At 35.1% G+C, this 15,189-nt stretch overlaps 1 protein-coding gene across 1 annotated transcript in view; it reads left to right on the top strand.

Annotated features, from left to right (window-relative positions):
* LOC135207713 (carotenoid isomerooxygenase-like) overlaps nucleotides 1-11,142 on the top strand; it is a 12,961-nt gene extending 1,819 nt beyond the window's left edge. The window contains exons 2-12 of the mRNA XM_064239549.1: nucleotides 2,504-2,658; nucleotides 2,999-3,149; nucleotides 3,524-3,631; nucleotides 3,812-3,953; nucleotides 5,039-5,192; nucleotides 5,549-5,763; nucleotides 5,949-6,095; nucleotides 6,356-6,473; nucleotides 6,647-6,828; nucleotides 9,039-9,179; nucleotides 10,826-11,142. Coding sequence (XP_064095619.1) covers nucleotides 2,514-2,658; nucleotides 2,999-3,149; nucleotides 3,524-3,631; nucleotides 3,812-3,953; nucleotides 5,039-5,192; nucleotides 5,549-5,763; nucleotides 5,949-6,095; nucleotides 6,356-6,473; nucleotides 6,647-6,828; nucleotides 9,039-9,179; nucleotides 10,826-10,972 — 1,650 coding nt within the window. The 5' untranslated portion in view covers nucleotides 2,504-2,513 and the 3' untranslated portion in view covers nucleotides 10,973-11,142. The remainder of the gene's footprint in view (nucleotides 1-2,503; nucleotides 2,659-2,998; nucleotides 3,150-3,523; nucleotides 3,632-3,811; nucleotides 3,954-5,038; nucleotides 5,193-5,548; nucleotides 5,764-5,948; nucleotides 6,096-6,355; nucleotides 6,474-6,646; nucleotides 6,829-9,038; nucleotides 9,180-10,825) is intronic.
* Nucleotides 11,143-15,189: the final 4,047 nt, after the last annotated feature.

The following is a 15,189-nucleotide window of genomic DNA, read 5'->3' as shown; positions in this document are numbered from 1 at the left end:
GACTTCCAATACTACCTATCGGTCCCTTCAATGGCTTGGAAATAAAGACGAAACTGGTCAGGACCTTCACCCCATCTCTTATTTTTCACTTGTGGAGATATATATATATATAGATATATCTATATATATTATATTATATATATATATTATATGATAGATATATATATATATATATATATATATATATATATATATTATATATATATATATATATATATATATATATAGATATATATATATATAATATATATATATATAAGTATATATATATATATATATATATATATATATATATATATATATATATATATATTATATATATATATATATATATATATATATATATATATAGATATATATATATCTATATACTATATATATATTATATATATATATATATAGATATAGGAATCTATATATATATATATACTACCTATATATATATATATATATATATATATATATATATATATATATATATATATCTATATCTATATATATCTATCTATATATATATATATCTATATATATATATATGTCTTATCACATTCCATGATTCATATACATATATCGAGCTACAATGTCCTTTAATATTTATTTCATTCGGGAAAATTCTATAATCATATCTTTTATTTTAAGAGAATTTTATTATATTAAATCAAGTTATAATACATATTATTTATGATTGTAATCCCACTTTCTCTCTATTTATTGTTTTGAAAGAGTATCTAAGTTATTTCGGGCCGAGATTTCTTGCCCAGTTTCCATACTATGAGGGCAATTTTTGTTCATTCCGATATCAAAGATCATACCCATGTGTTGGTCCTTCCCTCTCTCTCTCTCTCTCTCTCTCTCTCTCTCTCTCTCTCCCTGCATGAGAGAGTTGTGGTTTCACATTAAAGATTTTATACTTAGTGGTTGGTCACTCGTGAATTTTAGATTTGGTATTTCTTAGATTTATTTAATATTGCTGAGTGCATATTTATGGAATCTGAACAGACGTTGTAAAAGTGTGTAACAGGCGCCTCTTGTGTAAGTGTTTATTGGTGATTTCGAAAAAGGCCTTCTAAAATTGGTATACCAAGGTAAGAGATTTTTTAATAAGTTCAGTGCACTAAACGTAAACCTAAAAAGTACTTGAAATACTGGAAGAACAATTTTTTCACATTCTGGTGTTGGTGATTTTTTTCGTCCCATTATCTATTTTTTATTGAAATGCAATTTTGGTGTTTTTCACATTTTTCTGTTTACATTTATATTCACAATTTAATTAAATTAAGTGTTTTCATTAATTAATCACTATAAATTTTATTGAGTTTAACACATGTAATTACTTTGCATCTTCTTAGAATTCTTTTCAAGTTTTATTGTTGTTTAACACTTGTGAATTAATTTTCACATTTTATTTGTTACTTAACACTTGAATTTTACTTGAATAATTTAATTTCATGATTTTTGTAATAAATTTATTTTGATTTAATTTTACTTAATAATTAATTCAAGAATTAATCAAACTTTGTGTTGTTTTCGCGAGATAGTAAATTTCCCTGAGATTGTGAATTTCACTAATCACTTTTGAGTTTAATCAAAAAGGCTTGTCAAACAATACTTGATTGAGTTTTAATTTTTTTAGAAGAGAAGTTAATGCGAAAATGCAATGTATTACGACCCCTTTTTTTCCTAGGAAGTGGTAACTCTTCTTTCTGTATTTCCCTTTACCTCCTATTCATTGGAAGCTTGAATTTCAAGTCAATGGCCCCTTAGGTGGGCTTGCTCCATAGGAATAGGTTTCATTACTTAGTAATAACAATAATCGTAAGAATAAAAATAATAATCTTTAAATTTCTATAATGAGAGTGAATTCTGTGTTAGAATGCTTAGGCCTGAGATTCTATTTTGTTGTAGAACTGAGAATGAAATAAAGTTGTGTTTGACTCCAAGATTGTGATGAGAGAAGTTAGAGAAAGTGTGGGATGCCTGATGTTTACAGATGGTACATTGTTAGCTTGTGCCAGTGGAGAAAAGCTACAGAGACTGATGAATGCACCTGAAAGAAGTGTATGCTGAAAAATTAGAGTACGAATGTTGGCAGAGGAAGGTTTTTGTTAAATGAACTATGAAGATTAGAGTGAAAGTTGGCCTAGATGGTGGAGGAATGCCAGATATAACTGACTCAATATAATGGATGGTGCTTGTTTGGTAATAAGGTGAATTGTAGAGCAGAGGATACAATTGGGCTGGAAAGGCATGTGGGTAAAAAAGGAGAGTCACAAGTCTCTGGAATTCAAAAGTTCTAGGAGGATAGAGGAGAGACACAGAGAAATTTTCACGTAGATGACCTGAAGGAACTAATGGAGCAGAATGCTTTCATTTCCAGGAGGTGGAAAGCACAAGTTGACAGAGATGAGTGGCATGAATTGTGCGCTTTTTTTGTGGGGGGGGACTCTGATATTTCGGTGGCAATATGACAAATTATGAAGAAACCATTAATGAATCTTTACAGAATTGAAGCAATGAGTCGTTTGTCCAATGGTCGCCTTGGGAAAGATCTTGGAGAGGTCACCCCAGAAGACTTTGCTAACGATGGAAAGCCATACCACATGTGGTTCAGGAACTGTGAGTGTGAAACAACTGTACCTGTGGATGGAATTCTATCAGGTAAGTAAATTACTATTGGTTTTGTGGTGTTATTAAGGGTGTGTCCACGGACTGGTAAAATACATATTAACTTATTGCATCAGTGTCACATACAGGTCATCAGTCGTAAGTTGAGAACAAATCTTTGGCCAATGCTTGATAATCGTTTGAAGTACTGGTTAGGGCTGCCAATAGGTTGTTAACATTTATTCAGCCTGTTTCTGACGTGCGTGTAATAAGTTACCAACATTTGTTTATAACATGTTTTAATGTAGTGTTGACACACTGTTATCATCAGTAGTGATATTGCTACCTGATACAATGGGGAAACAAGATGGAACTGATATACTGACTATTACAGGTACTATACCTGATTGGTTGAGTGGCAGGCTGACAAGGAACGGACCTGGACTGTACACGTATGGTGAGACGAAGTACAAACACCTCTTTGATGGCTTTGCATATTTGCATCAGTTCATTATCAAGGGAGGACGTGTCACATACCAGTCCAGGTAAGATAATTGTACGTGTGTGGAAGTTTTGAAAAATGGGTTTGTCTTATAGTTTCTGACCATATCCTCCAACTGTTAACTCCATAAGCCAATTAGCCTTTGTACGTTGGTAACAACAGTGAGTTTATTGAACTTTAACACCATCAGCTATTATTGATCAAGTATTTTCCATAGCAGGCAATAATTCTAAACATTATTCACAAATCATTTTTAATATCAATGTGATAATCTATCATTAACGAGTAAGCATGAATAGTCTTTGTCATACACTATCCTTGTAACCTGTTGTTTTTAGAATAAAAGTAGCTATTGTGCTGTTACCTGCTAATAACTTAAAAAAAATAGTAAAGACGTGACACAAAATCTTTCTTTAGGTTTCTGCAAAGCCACGACCACAAGAAGAACAGGCTGAGCAACCGCATCGTTGTTACACAACTAGGAACAGTTGCCCACCCTGATCCCTGCAAGACTCTTCTTCAGAGGTAAGTTCAGAATCAAAGTAAACAAATTGAGATAAAAGAATAATTTATCATGCTGAAATACTAGTATGCCTGAAAGCAATAAATTATATTCATATATATATATATATATATATATATATATATATATATATATATATATATATATATATATACAGTACACCCATCATTATTTCACATCAGATTCATGAGCCTCTTCGAGATAGATTCCACGGATAACTGCTCCGTTAATGTCGTCCACATGGGAGATGAGCTTTATGCCCTGACTGAGTCAGCTGTCATGAGGAGGATTGACCCGTCCACACTTGCCTGCATTGGGGGAAAGGTACGGACTTTGCACTTGAATGTTTTATGGACAGTCCTATCTTGTTGCATTCACCAACCTAAAAATTTTATGTCAGTCTATATGCACTTTTTAGGATTCTTTACTTGCGAGTGAGTGGTCCCCCATTTCCAATTTCTGAGGGAGCCGGTATGTCTGCTCCTATGCTATGGTGTTTACGTTGAGAGAATTTGAACTAGGTACATGAAGGGTCCTCATCTGAGATGGGTTTCAACCACAATGGAGAAAGGCATGTCGTTAGCAACCCAATACCAAATAAAAAAACATCATTAATAGTTAATTACTTCCCATAATAAGGAAAGTGCTCTGTAGCCTCCAGTGGACGTTTTTTGCTGGGGTGGTTCATCCTTTCCTTAGCAGTTAAAGAAAGAATACGACAGTGAATGTTAAATTGATTTGAAGCCACCCTCTAACAAGAGAGACAGCCAAGTGGCGTGTCAAGATCATTATTGTTTTGCCATAGGAGCTCTACCATGAACCTCAGACGTTGCTAAATGGTTTCTATGGGCAAAATTTATACCATTCTTGGACTAAATTTGTGTGATACTCTCGAGCATTAGATCATGCAGCAAGTTCTGTTCTGACTCTTAATTTTGAATAATTTTGAATGAGAACAATATAATGATTCCCTTTGGCAAGCAAATATATAGTTATGAGTAATATCTTGGCTCTGGATACAAGCTCCATGTGTTTTTGACATAAGCCCTAAGACTGATTAAGTATGGTATGTTTTCTGTGGTTAAAGACCCTAGGTTATATTAGAATAAATCTGCTTTTGTGTACAAAGTTCTCTACTCTATCAGGTACCTGGCTTACTTTAAAAAATGTATCATGAATGTTAGAAGTTTACAAAATATGCATTTGTTGGCAATCTTTGAAATTATAACTGCGTAGAAGTGTACATCCAAATCCAAGCAGTGCTTCATATGATTATGCATTATTTATCAAAGGTTAGGTCACCACTTACAGTTGTTGACTTGTTTTGAACTTGTCTATTTTCTGTTTGGGATATGGCACTGACTTGTGTTGAAGACATGTTATACTGTAATGCGGACGTCCCCTTACAGACGAGAGTCAACGACATTGTCACAGTGAACACCGTGACGGCTCACCCTCATGTCGAACCCAACGGCACGGTCTACAACATGGGGAGCTCCTTCACCAATGGCAGTGGCCCTGCTTATAACATCATCAAGTTTCCACCACCTCAAATGCAGGAAGGTCAGTTAAACTCTGAAAATATCACCAATTCCGGTACAGAGCAATATAAATCAGACTTTTTTTTTAATGACTTTATTTAGATCTAGAGCTTAATGAGCAACAAAATCAAATGTAATCAAGCTCACAGACCCAAAACCGTTCTCAGCAAGTCTTTATTGGTGATGTTGCAGCCTGAAGTTCCCTCATGACCCGAGCTGATACATACTTCATTTCAATTCTAGGCAATGAAGAAATACTGTACTATTACTTGAATTACTATTGCCAACTATCCACAACTATCGAGTTTAGCTTTGCATTCCTCAGTTGGCCAGACACTGGCCTCATCGACATTGAGACTAATGGTAATTCATCCTCAGGAAGAAAAGTGTCGTCTGTGGAACAAGCGAGTATCGTAGCCACAATACCCTGCCAGTGGAAGCTTCATCCATCTTACTACCACTCGTTCGGGATGACGGAACATTACTTCGTCTTCGTGGAGATGCCGCTGGTTGTCAGCATAGGCAAGCTCATCTACAATCACGTCGCCAGAGAAACTATCCTTGAAGCCTTCCAGTGGTACCCAGAAGAAAAGGTGAGTCGGTCCCTCTGTCCCTCTCACGCACACATACAAATGCACACATACATTCAAAAGGGGAAAGAATGGCAATTGATTTCTTCTGGAAACATAACTGGTCTTATCATGAGTCAGTAAGCACATTTTGTAATTCATAACACCTTCCTGAAAGTGTTCAATCCAGATTCTTATTCAATTCCAAGACCATCTTCCGGGTCGTCGATCGTAGCACAGGAAAGCTGGTCAGCACAAGGTATACGACGGAGGCGTTCGTGATCTTCCATCACACGAACGCTTACGAAAAGGACGGTCATCTAGTCATCGATCTCGCCGCGACTAGCGATGGAGAGGTGGGGAGCCGATGATCTTTGAGGGCAGGGACCAACGACTAGCTAGAGAAGCATAGTGATTAGATACATTGGCCCGATATTTCAAGTAGTCTAGATTGCCACGAGCCATGACCTATCATTCAAAATGGGCTACTTTCATGTCTTGAATTTTGTTTTGATTTTGCTTTTTGTTATTTACCAGGGAAGATTTTGGGCTTGATATTCCCGGTACCCTAAATGCTTGCTGTGACGGCGTGGTTGAGACCATCTTTTTTTCACAGATAATAACGAAGGCGATGTCTGAAAATGGCCTTTCGAAGGACAGTCCCATTTTGGGGACACACCGGAGATTCATTCTTCCACTCGATGTTGAGAGCTCACCTGTGGACGTTAATTTAGGTTAGTGTTTAGAGTTTTAGTTTGTATATAATTAGTTAAAGTACCCCAGGTATTTTTCCATTTCCAAAAGTCGTAGACGTTCCAGTGAGTTCTATACACATTTTGTCACGAAATTTCCCTTCTCGAAGGATCCCACTCATCTGTATATACCACTAACGAAACTTCTTTTCCAGTGACCCTTCCAGGAAGCAAGTGCAGGGCCACTAAGAAGGCCAATGGCGTCGTCGAGGTCGAAGGACACGAAATCTCCACTCAGCCTTTCGAGCTGCAGAGGATCAACTACAAATACAACGCCAGAGAATATCGCTTCGCCTACGGGGTCGGGATCAGCAATGTAAACAATACCCACGACAAGGTGTGATGCTTCGTCTTCTTCTTCTTCTTCTACTTGGTCTCTTTTCCCTAGGTCCTAGTCTCACCCTTATTCTTTTATTCTTATTAGCAATAATTTCATCTAATTAGTTACTATCGAGCTAATTTTGAAAACACTGGAAGGAATTCCTCTCATTGATTTAATGGCGTAAGTAGCACATCAACTTTCTTTAGTTAGATTCAATGTATCACGTAAAATCGATGTTGATAACTCCCCTAAATAGCAAAGTCAGTTCTTTAGGCTACCAGACTCCAATAAACGAACCAGTCAATTTCACATTCAAAATTGACCCCTGATCATCTTTTCCTGAACAGCAGAAGCCCCAATATGCAGTCAATGTTTTGCCTCGCCCTCGAACTTCTCAGTTCCAGAGGTCCTTTATTCCTCATACCGTTGGAGGACTGTGGAACAGCCTCCCTACTGGGGATGTCGTGCTGTTGGAACTTCAAAAGTTCAAGGGATGATGCAATGCATTACTACCCTGATACTATCCGCAATCCACTCTAATGCATTTTTATCAAGTTGTTCATTTATTTCTGTCTTCTTAAATAAGTGAGGTAACTAATTTCTGTATTTCACTGTACCGCCTCTTACGTTTTAATGAACACCATATCCTTCAGAAGCTTGAATTTCAAGTCAGTGGTCCCTCTGGGTTTGTTCCGTATAAATAGTGCTTATTTCTAAATAGTAATAATAATAATAATAATAATAATAATAATAATAATAATAATAATAATAATATAATAATAATAATAATAATAATAATAATAATAATAATAATAATAATAATAATAATAATAATAATAATAATAATCAAACAAAAACCTCTTTCAGTTTTCTTCTGAAGATTGAAAAAGAAACCCACAAAATTACTGTATATAACGTGTTTACTTATAAATATTTACATTTTATTTCACTCAACACTCGAGTACTTTCAGGCCCTATCTGTGGCCCTTTCTCAAGAGATATGTAGGTTGTCAGCATGGGTCAAGGCCCAGCAGTCTTCTGGGCTCTGACCTAGGCTGACAACTTATACATCTCTTGAAAAAGTACTCGAGTATTGAGTAAAATAAAATGTAAATATTTATAAGTGAACACGTTATACACAGTAATTTTGTGGGTTTATTTTTCAATAATAATGATAATAATAGCATCACTGCTAATTCTGTTTGGTCTCAACTGTATTATTTCTTAACCTATTCTTTTCATTTATGTTTTTTTTCGTAATTTTCTTCATTATTGGCTTCTTATTCTCCTTTTGTTTGTGCTCTTTCTTCTTGATTCTTGGTCTCATATTTCATATAACTTTTTCTCCTTTTTTCGTCTTTTTGTTCTGAATTCTTAGCCTTTCATTTTCTTTCTTCGATTTTTCCTGCATCTTATTTCTTATTGCATTCTTCTTCTGTTTGGAATCTTCATAATTATTTCTCTCTATTCTTTCCTTTTTCATCTTTTCATTCTCTTCTCTTCTCTTCTTTTTATATCTTGAGTCTCTTTCCTTATTCCCTTTTTTCTCCTAATTCTTGGTCTCTTACTTAATTCCTCTTTCTTTTAATATATATTGCACATTTCTTGTTTTCAACATATATTCTCAAGCCAAATTATATATAATATATATATATATATATATATATATATATATATATATATATATATATATATATATATATATATATATATATGCAGAATCTACTAGTCACTTTTTCTCCAGATCCATATGCAATTGTAACAACCACAATGCCCTCTTAACTTCTTGAATTCTTTGCTCTTTTTTGGATACGCTTGTCACTACAAAGCTTCAAGATCCAAGTTCAAAGAAAATTGAAGAGGAAATTGTAATGTCAGGTCGTGGGAAACGAACCCAGGTCCAATAATCAAAAGGAGGTCACATTGCCGACCTGACCACGAGAAGGATTGTGGCTACTACAATTGCATATATATATATATATATATATATATATATATATATATATATATATATACATATAAAATATATATATATATGTATATATATATATATATAATATATATTATATAATATAACATATATATATTATATATATATATATATATATATTATATATATATATATATATATATATATATAGAGAGAGAGAGAGAGAGAGAGAGCGAGAGAGAGAGAGAGAGAGAGAGACATACTAGCTATAATGGTTCCTTTCGCCAACCTACAGCTCGTTAAAATGGATGTAGAGACGGGTCAGGTGCGAATATGGTTTGAGAGGAACAAATTCGTGAGCGAACCCATCTTCGTGTCGGCCCCTGGAACAAATGAGGAAGACGGAGGTGTCGTTCTTTCGTCACTCCTGGATCAGGTCAGTTCGTGATTCGGCAAGGTCGAGTAGGGGAGAGAGGTCATGCAGTGACCTAGAAAGGGTCACCATTTGTTTTCAAGTTCAAGCGAGGATGTAATGCATTACTATACCCATTACTATACTATTCTCCTTGTATTTAAATGCATCTTTTTATCTATTTATTAGTTTACTAATATTTCTTTTAATAAGTTGGATCTCTTTTATGTGGATTTCCCTTTACCTCCTCTCACTTCTTCCTAATGAACACCATATTCTTTGAAAGCTTGAATTTCAAGTCAGTGGCCCCTATGGTGGGCTTGTTCCATATGAATAGGATTCGTATTCTGAATAATAATAATAATAATAATAATAATAATAATAATAATAATAATAATAATAATAATAATAATAATAATAATAATACTTGCCTACGTAGATTTCATCTAACCACCAGCACTTTTAATTAATCCACTTATAATGATTTGTAATTTACACTAAAGATAACTATATTTGACACTGAATTTATGGTGCCGTCAGTGCACCTCACGGGTGAAGTGTAGTCATCATTTCATTCTTTTTACTGTACCTCCGTTCATATTATCATTCTTCCATCTTGCTAGCTATTCCCCCTCTCCAAATAATTATTTCATGGTACAACTGCTTCGAGGTTTTCCTCCTGTTACACTTTTCAAACCTATCTGCTCTCAATTTCCTTTCCAGCTTTGAATGACCTCATAGGTCCCAGTACTTGGCCGTTGGCCTAAACTCTATATACCAATTCCAACAAGGAATTCAATCCTTTTTGTAATTCACTGAAAAGAAACCTTAGTGGCTTTTAACCTGTTGGAAAGAGAATTCAGATATACTGCTTTCAACTTATTTAAAAGAGATTCCACTGACTTTGGAAGAGACGATTGAGTGACTTATAACTCATTGCAGAGAAATTCCAGTGACTTACAGTTAGCTGAACAGTAACTTAAATGAATTTTGATGCATTAGAAATATAATTTAGGGACATTTTTACTGTGATGAAACTTCATTTGTTAAGGGGTAGCTACACCAAAAACCATAAGGCTTTTGAAAATACATTTGTATTTAACTATATTCTTAATTAGTCTATAGACTATCGTCTAATTAAGATTATCCTGGAACTTTATGTAACTAAAAAACTCTTTGATAGGGCTAGAGACAATTCTACGAAGTTTTTTCATGGTCCAGTCAAACAGGACTGAAAAGTTATGAAATCTCACCTCAGATTTTAGAATGGTTACCCATTAAAGAGAGTCGTTTTCTTTTATCAGCTAAAATAAGATGTTAGAAAACGATTATTCCTTAAGTCATAGGGTATAACTCTTATAATATCCAAAATTTTTATTCCGCTCGGTAACTACCGGTATAGTGTGCAAAATTGGCTCTTTATTTAGTACAAGCTCCTCGAAAATGAATGTGGAATCATGAAAAAGTACGTTAAATAACAAAAACGGAAGCAAATACAAAAGACATACGCACAAACAAAGCATAAACAAAAGGCTGGCGGAATCAGGCCCGCGGAACAACTATGCAATTATACCTATATCTATCTATCTATCTAGCTATCTATCTATCAACCATTCTATCTGTTTATCTTATTCATTTGTTTATTTACCTGTATAATTATTGATCAACAGACTGACCCCAAGCTAGTATCATTACTGGTTCTGGACGCTCAATCGTGGACAGAGATGGGACGTGTGGATTTCAAAGCGAAGGGAACGGTCACGCCCACCTTCCATGGGCAGTTTGCTGGTGACGGGGAGGAAGTGCACATGTACTGACATACACGTGTGCGTCGACATCTTCTGTGTGTTTATATTAGCCTTCTCTTCAATGTCTGATGGCATTTTCTCTTTATTTATTATTAGGAGTTTAGTAAATTTTGTGCTAACCTCTTCTGTAGGTTGTTTTAAGGGTATATATATGATTGCATATAAACATGCACACACATACACACTACACATACACACACACACACACACCACACACACACATATATATATATATATATATATATATATATATATATATATATATATATATATATATATATATTAGCAAGTAAATGTTATTACATTATAACAGCTAAACTCATGAGGGATTATTCAACTTCTGTAAATCTTTTTAGTTTGTAACAAACAAGTGCATAATGTTATATATACTTTCCATACAAGGAAACATAACTTAAAACTGCAGTTCACGTCGTGTGTTAGGTAAAATGGACATTTTGTAACAAAATAATTAAAACAGAGGCAGCAAAGTCAATCCTTGTGTCAAAGGTTGATATTGTTGTTGATAATGAAATATGTGTGTTATTCATTGTTATTATTATTATTATTATTATTATTATTATTATTATTATTAGTTTTTTTTTTTTTTTTTTTTTTTTTTTTTGTTTTTTTTTTTTTTTTTTTTTTTTTTTTTTTTTTTGCTCTATCACAGTCCTCCAATTCGACTGGGTGGTATTTATAGTGTGGGGTTCCGGGTTGCATCCTGCCTCCTTAGGAGTCCATCACTCTTCTTACTATGTGTGCCGTTTCTAGGATCACACTCTTCTGCATGAGTCCTGGAGCTACTTCAGCCTCTAGTTTTTTCTAGATTCCTTTTCAGGGATTTCTGGGATCGTGCCTAAGTGCTCCTAATGAAATATGTGTGTTTTTATTCTTCATTGTTATTCTTATTATTATTATTGATTATTATTATTTATTTATTATTATTATTATATTATTATAATTATTATTATTATTATTATTATTAGTTTCTGCTCTATCACTGTCCTCCAATTCGACTGGGTGGTATTTATAGTGTGGGGTTCCGGGTTGCATCCTGCCTCCTTAGGAGTCCATCACTTTTCTCACTATGTGCGCCGTTTCTAGGATCACACTCTTCTGCATGAGTCCTGGAGCTACTTCAGCCTCTAGTTTTTCTAGATTCCTTTTCAGGGATCTTGGGATCGTGCCTAGTGCTCCTATGATTATGGGTACAATTTCCACTGGCATATCCCATATCCTTCTTATTTCTATTTTCAGATCTTGATACTTATCCATTTTTTCCCTCGTTGTTATTATTATTATTATTATTATTATTATTATTATTATTATTATTATTATTATTATTCAGAGGATGGATCCTATTCATTAGAAACAAGCCCACCAAAGGGGCCACTGACTTGAAATTCAAGCTTCCAAAGAATATGGTGTTCTTTAGGAAGCAAGAGAAGGCAAAGGGAAGTACAGAAAGAAATCTCACTTATGAAATATTAAAAAAAGGGATAAATTAGCGAATTCATGAAAAATATAGAAAGGTATTAAAATGGAAGGAGAATGGCTTTAGAGTAGTAACTTATGAAGTTCCAATTGCACGAGCGTGGAACATTCGCTCTTTGAGGATGTGGGAGTTTTTTTTTTTTTTTTTTTTTTTTTTTTGGGGGGGGGGAGGTGGTTTGTTGAAGATGCATCCATGCATGCATGCATGATCAAAGGATGTCGAGTTACGTCGTATACCTAACAGAACGTACAGGGTCCATTTTCAAATAGAAACAGAGGCTGACAAAGGTCTCCAACTACCCTTGAAGTGAGGGAGTTACAGAACCAATAAGGAGCGGTCATTCTCATGTTACTCAAGCATCTGGAGTTGGGTACAATATCGATTAGATACTCGATTGTAGTTTGGGACTCCTCAGCGAAGTTCCATGGGTGATATTTTTTTCGTTTTTACTTACCTACATTTGAGTTGATTTCATGAAAGGGAAAATAGAGTGTCTTCTTCCTAAAGAGTTTCCAGAATTTTGGTTCATTTTGCATGACAACTAAAGTAATATTCATATATCACAAGGCATGGTTGTAAGCCGTAGAATATTTGATATTGAAATTTGATCATTTGCTATAAGAGTATGGCTGTTACCTTGAAAACTACCGTAGAGAATCGAAGCATAGGTCTACTGATCAAGTTACAGTCTGGAGTAGTCCTATACTAAGTTTCATTAAGGTAGTAAGAAGAGGAAAACAAGAATGAAAACCACAAAAGCAGTGGAATTCATCATAGAGCAGTTTGATAAATGGCTACAAGCTTAAAAACGCGAATATATAGAAAATAATACAAAGCGGGATGATCCAAGTAATAGGAAATGAACATGAGACTTCAAAGAGTGCAATATATAAGCTTTTATTCTCAACAATGACAAGTTACTAGATTTAAATCATTTTATCACTACATGCATATTTTTCATTTGTGAGCATGTACTTATATCTCTCTTTTACCTGTCCTTTAACATACATCTCTTTACCCTGTTCTCTTTCATCACTTTAGAACATTCTATAGTGAGGAATTCTCCTGAAAAATCCAAAATTCCAAGCCTTTGTGGCCCAGTTATCTAAGCGCCACCTACCCCGAGGTACTAATACCATGAACCGTATGGTAAATGGAAAGTAGACCGCCGCACGAAGATATAGAAATGGATGTATATAATACTTTTATCCCCTAGGGGATAGTACTACTAAGCACGGCATACCAAGGAGCTTCCGCCATGTTTAGTAGTACTAGTACTAGCACCTCGGAGCCGATGACGCATAGATGACGAGGCAAAGTAGCAACCGGAATCGTCTTTGAAGGTGATCATAATGAAAAATTGCAGATACAGGTCAACAGACTAAGACTTCGAAAGCAAAGGCGACCGCAGCGAAGAAATACCCAATGACGACGACTAAGAATATCCCTTGCATGTGACTCATGCCCAGAGGAATGACACCATCCGTGGTTGCGTACCAGTCGTCTCTGTAATATGTGACGCCTCCTTCCTCCTCCACCAACTGAAAGAACAAGTTAACAAATCTGTTTTAAGCCTATTTTTTTCTTACTCTAAAAATCAAAATGTCAGGGAATCTTTATATCAAGGGGAGCCATTAATAGCCTTTCTCCATTCTCAGATGATTGAGTGCAATAGGTGAGTAAAGAAGTCTAACGCTTTCTGATATGAGCATGTGTTTGGAATTAGGGGTCAAATTCATCCAATCTTTTAAATACAGCAACCAGCAAATGATAAACTCTTAGCGTCTGGACTCCCTAACATATGTTCGGACACCTTGTATCGTTTACCTGTCTATAGCGTTGGCTAACTTGAAGAGACCACCTTCTGATTATTCCGCTCTCAACCAACTTCACAATGGCCCCGTCAAATTTGGGTTTCAAAGGCGAGTGCAGCTGGAACCCTATGCCCACCGAATACGTCGATAAGCATTCCTGTACAAGAGATGAAGATGAGTGACATTTTGGCTCTTTGCTGCTCATCTTAATTACTTGGTAAGCTTTTAGGCAATGAGAATTTTCGCTTTAATGGCCCTCCACATATAGATTCTTATCCTTGAGGAACTGAGTTTGTACTTACTAGAATAAGCCAGTGACACAGTGAAACATCTGTATGAATTTTTGTATTCAATTGATTCAATTACATTTTAGGAATTTAAACATCCTGTCATCTCTGAAACGCTAATTAAAGAAACCATATGATTTAACGCTAAATAAATTACATAAAACGTATAGGATCATATAAAATAGCGACTTTTGAATAATGGGTACAGCTCCCTCCTCGGGAAAAGCTGTATATACACACAATTGAAAGAATATACCAGCACACTGGGACGACCACATCCTATAATACTGTAATAAATAGCACAAGGAAGATGCTAAGGGTACTTAAATAAAGGAATAATAGCCTCAGGGCCACACGCACTTCCTTCTATTGCTATGAATCCTTACAAATATTCCTGCCCTAACTTGGTTAGTTCCCTTGTGGTGAGGAATAGCTCTTCTCCTTTTGAGACACTGCAAAGTCTACTAAAGTGAAACAGATTTAACTGTTCTGAAGGGGAGAGTCAAACCTCAGCAACCGCTACATTGAATGTACTGTAGCCCCACTACGCAGCGTCTGCAAGCCCATCACCAACAGTTACCATACTCCAGCTCCGTGTTGGTTTACAAGACTGAAAAACCAGCCAGCCCT

Source organism: Macrobrachium nipponense, chromosome 34 (genome assembly GCF_015104395.2).
Source record: "Macrobrachium nipponense isolate FS-2020 chromosome 34, ASM1510439v2, whole genome shotgun sequence".
In the NCBI taxonomy this organism is placed as follows: domain Eukaryota; kingdom Metazoa; phylum Arthropoda; class Malacostraca; order Decapoda; family Palaemonidae; genus Macrobrachium; species Macrobrachium nipponense.
This window is presented reverse-complemented; position numbering and strand designations above follow the sequence as displayed.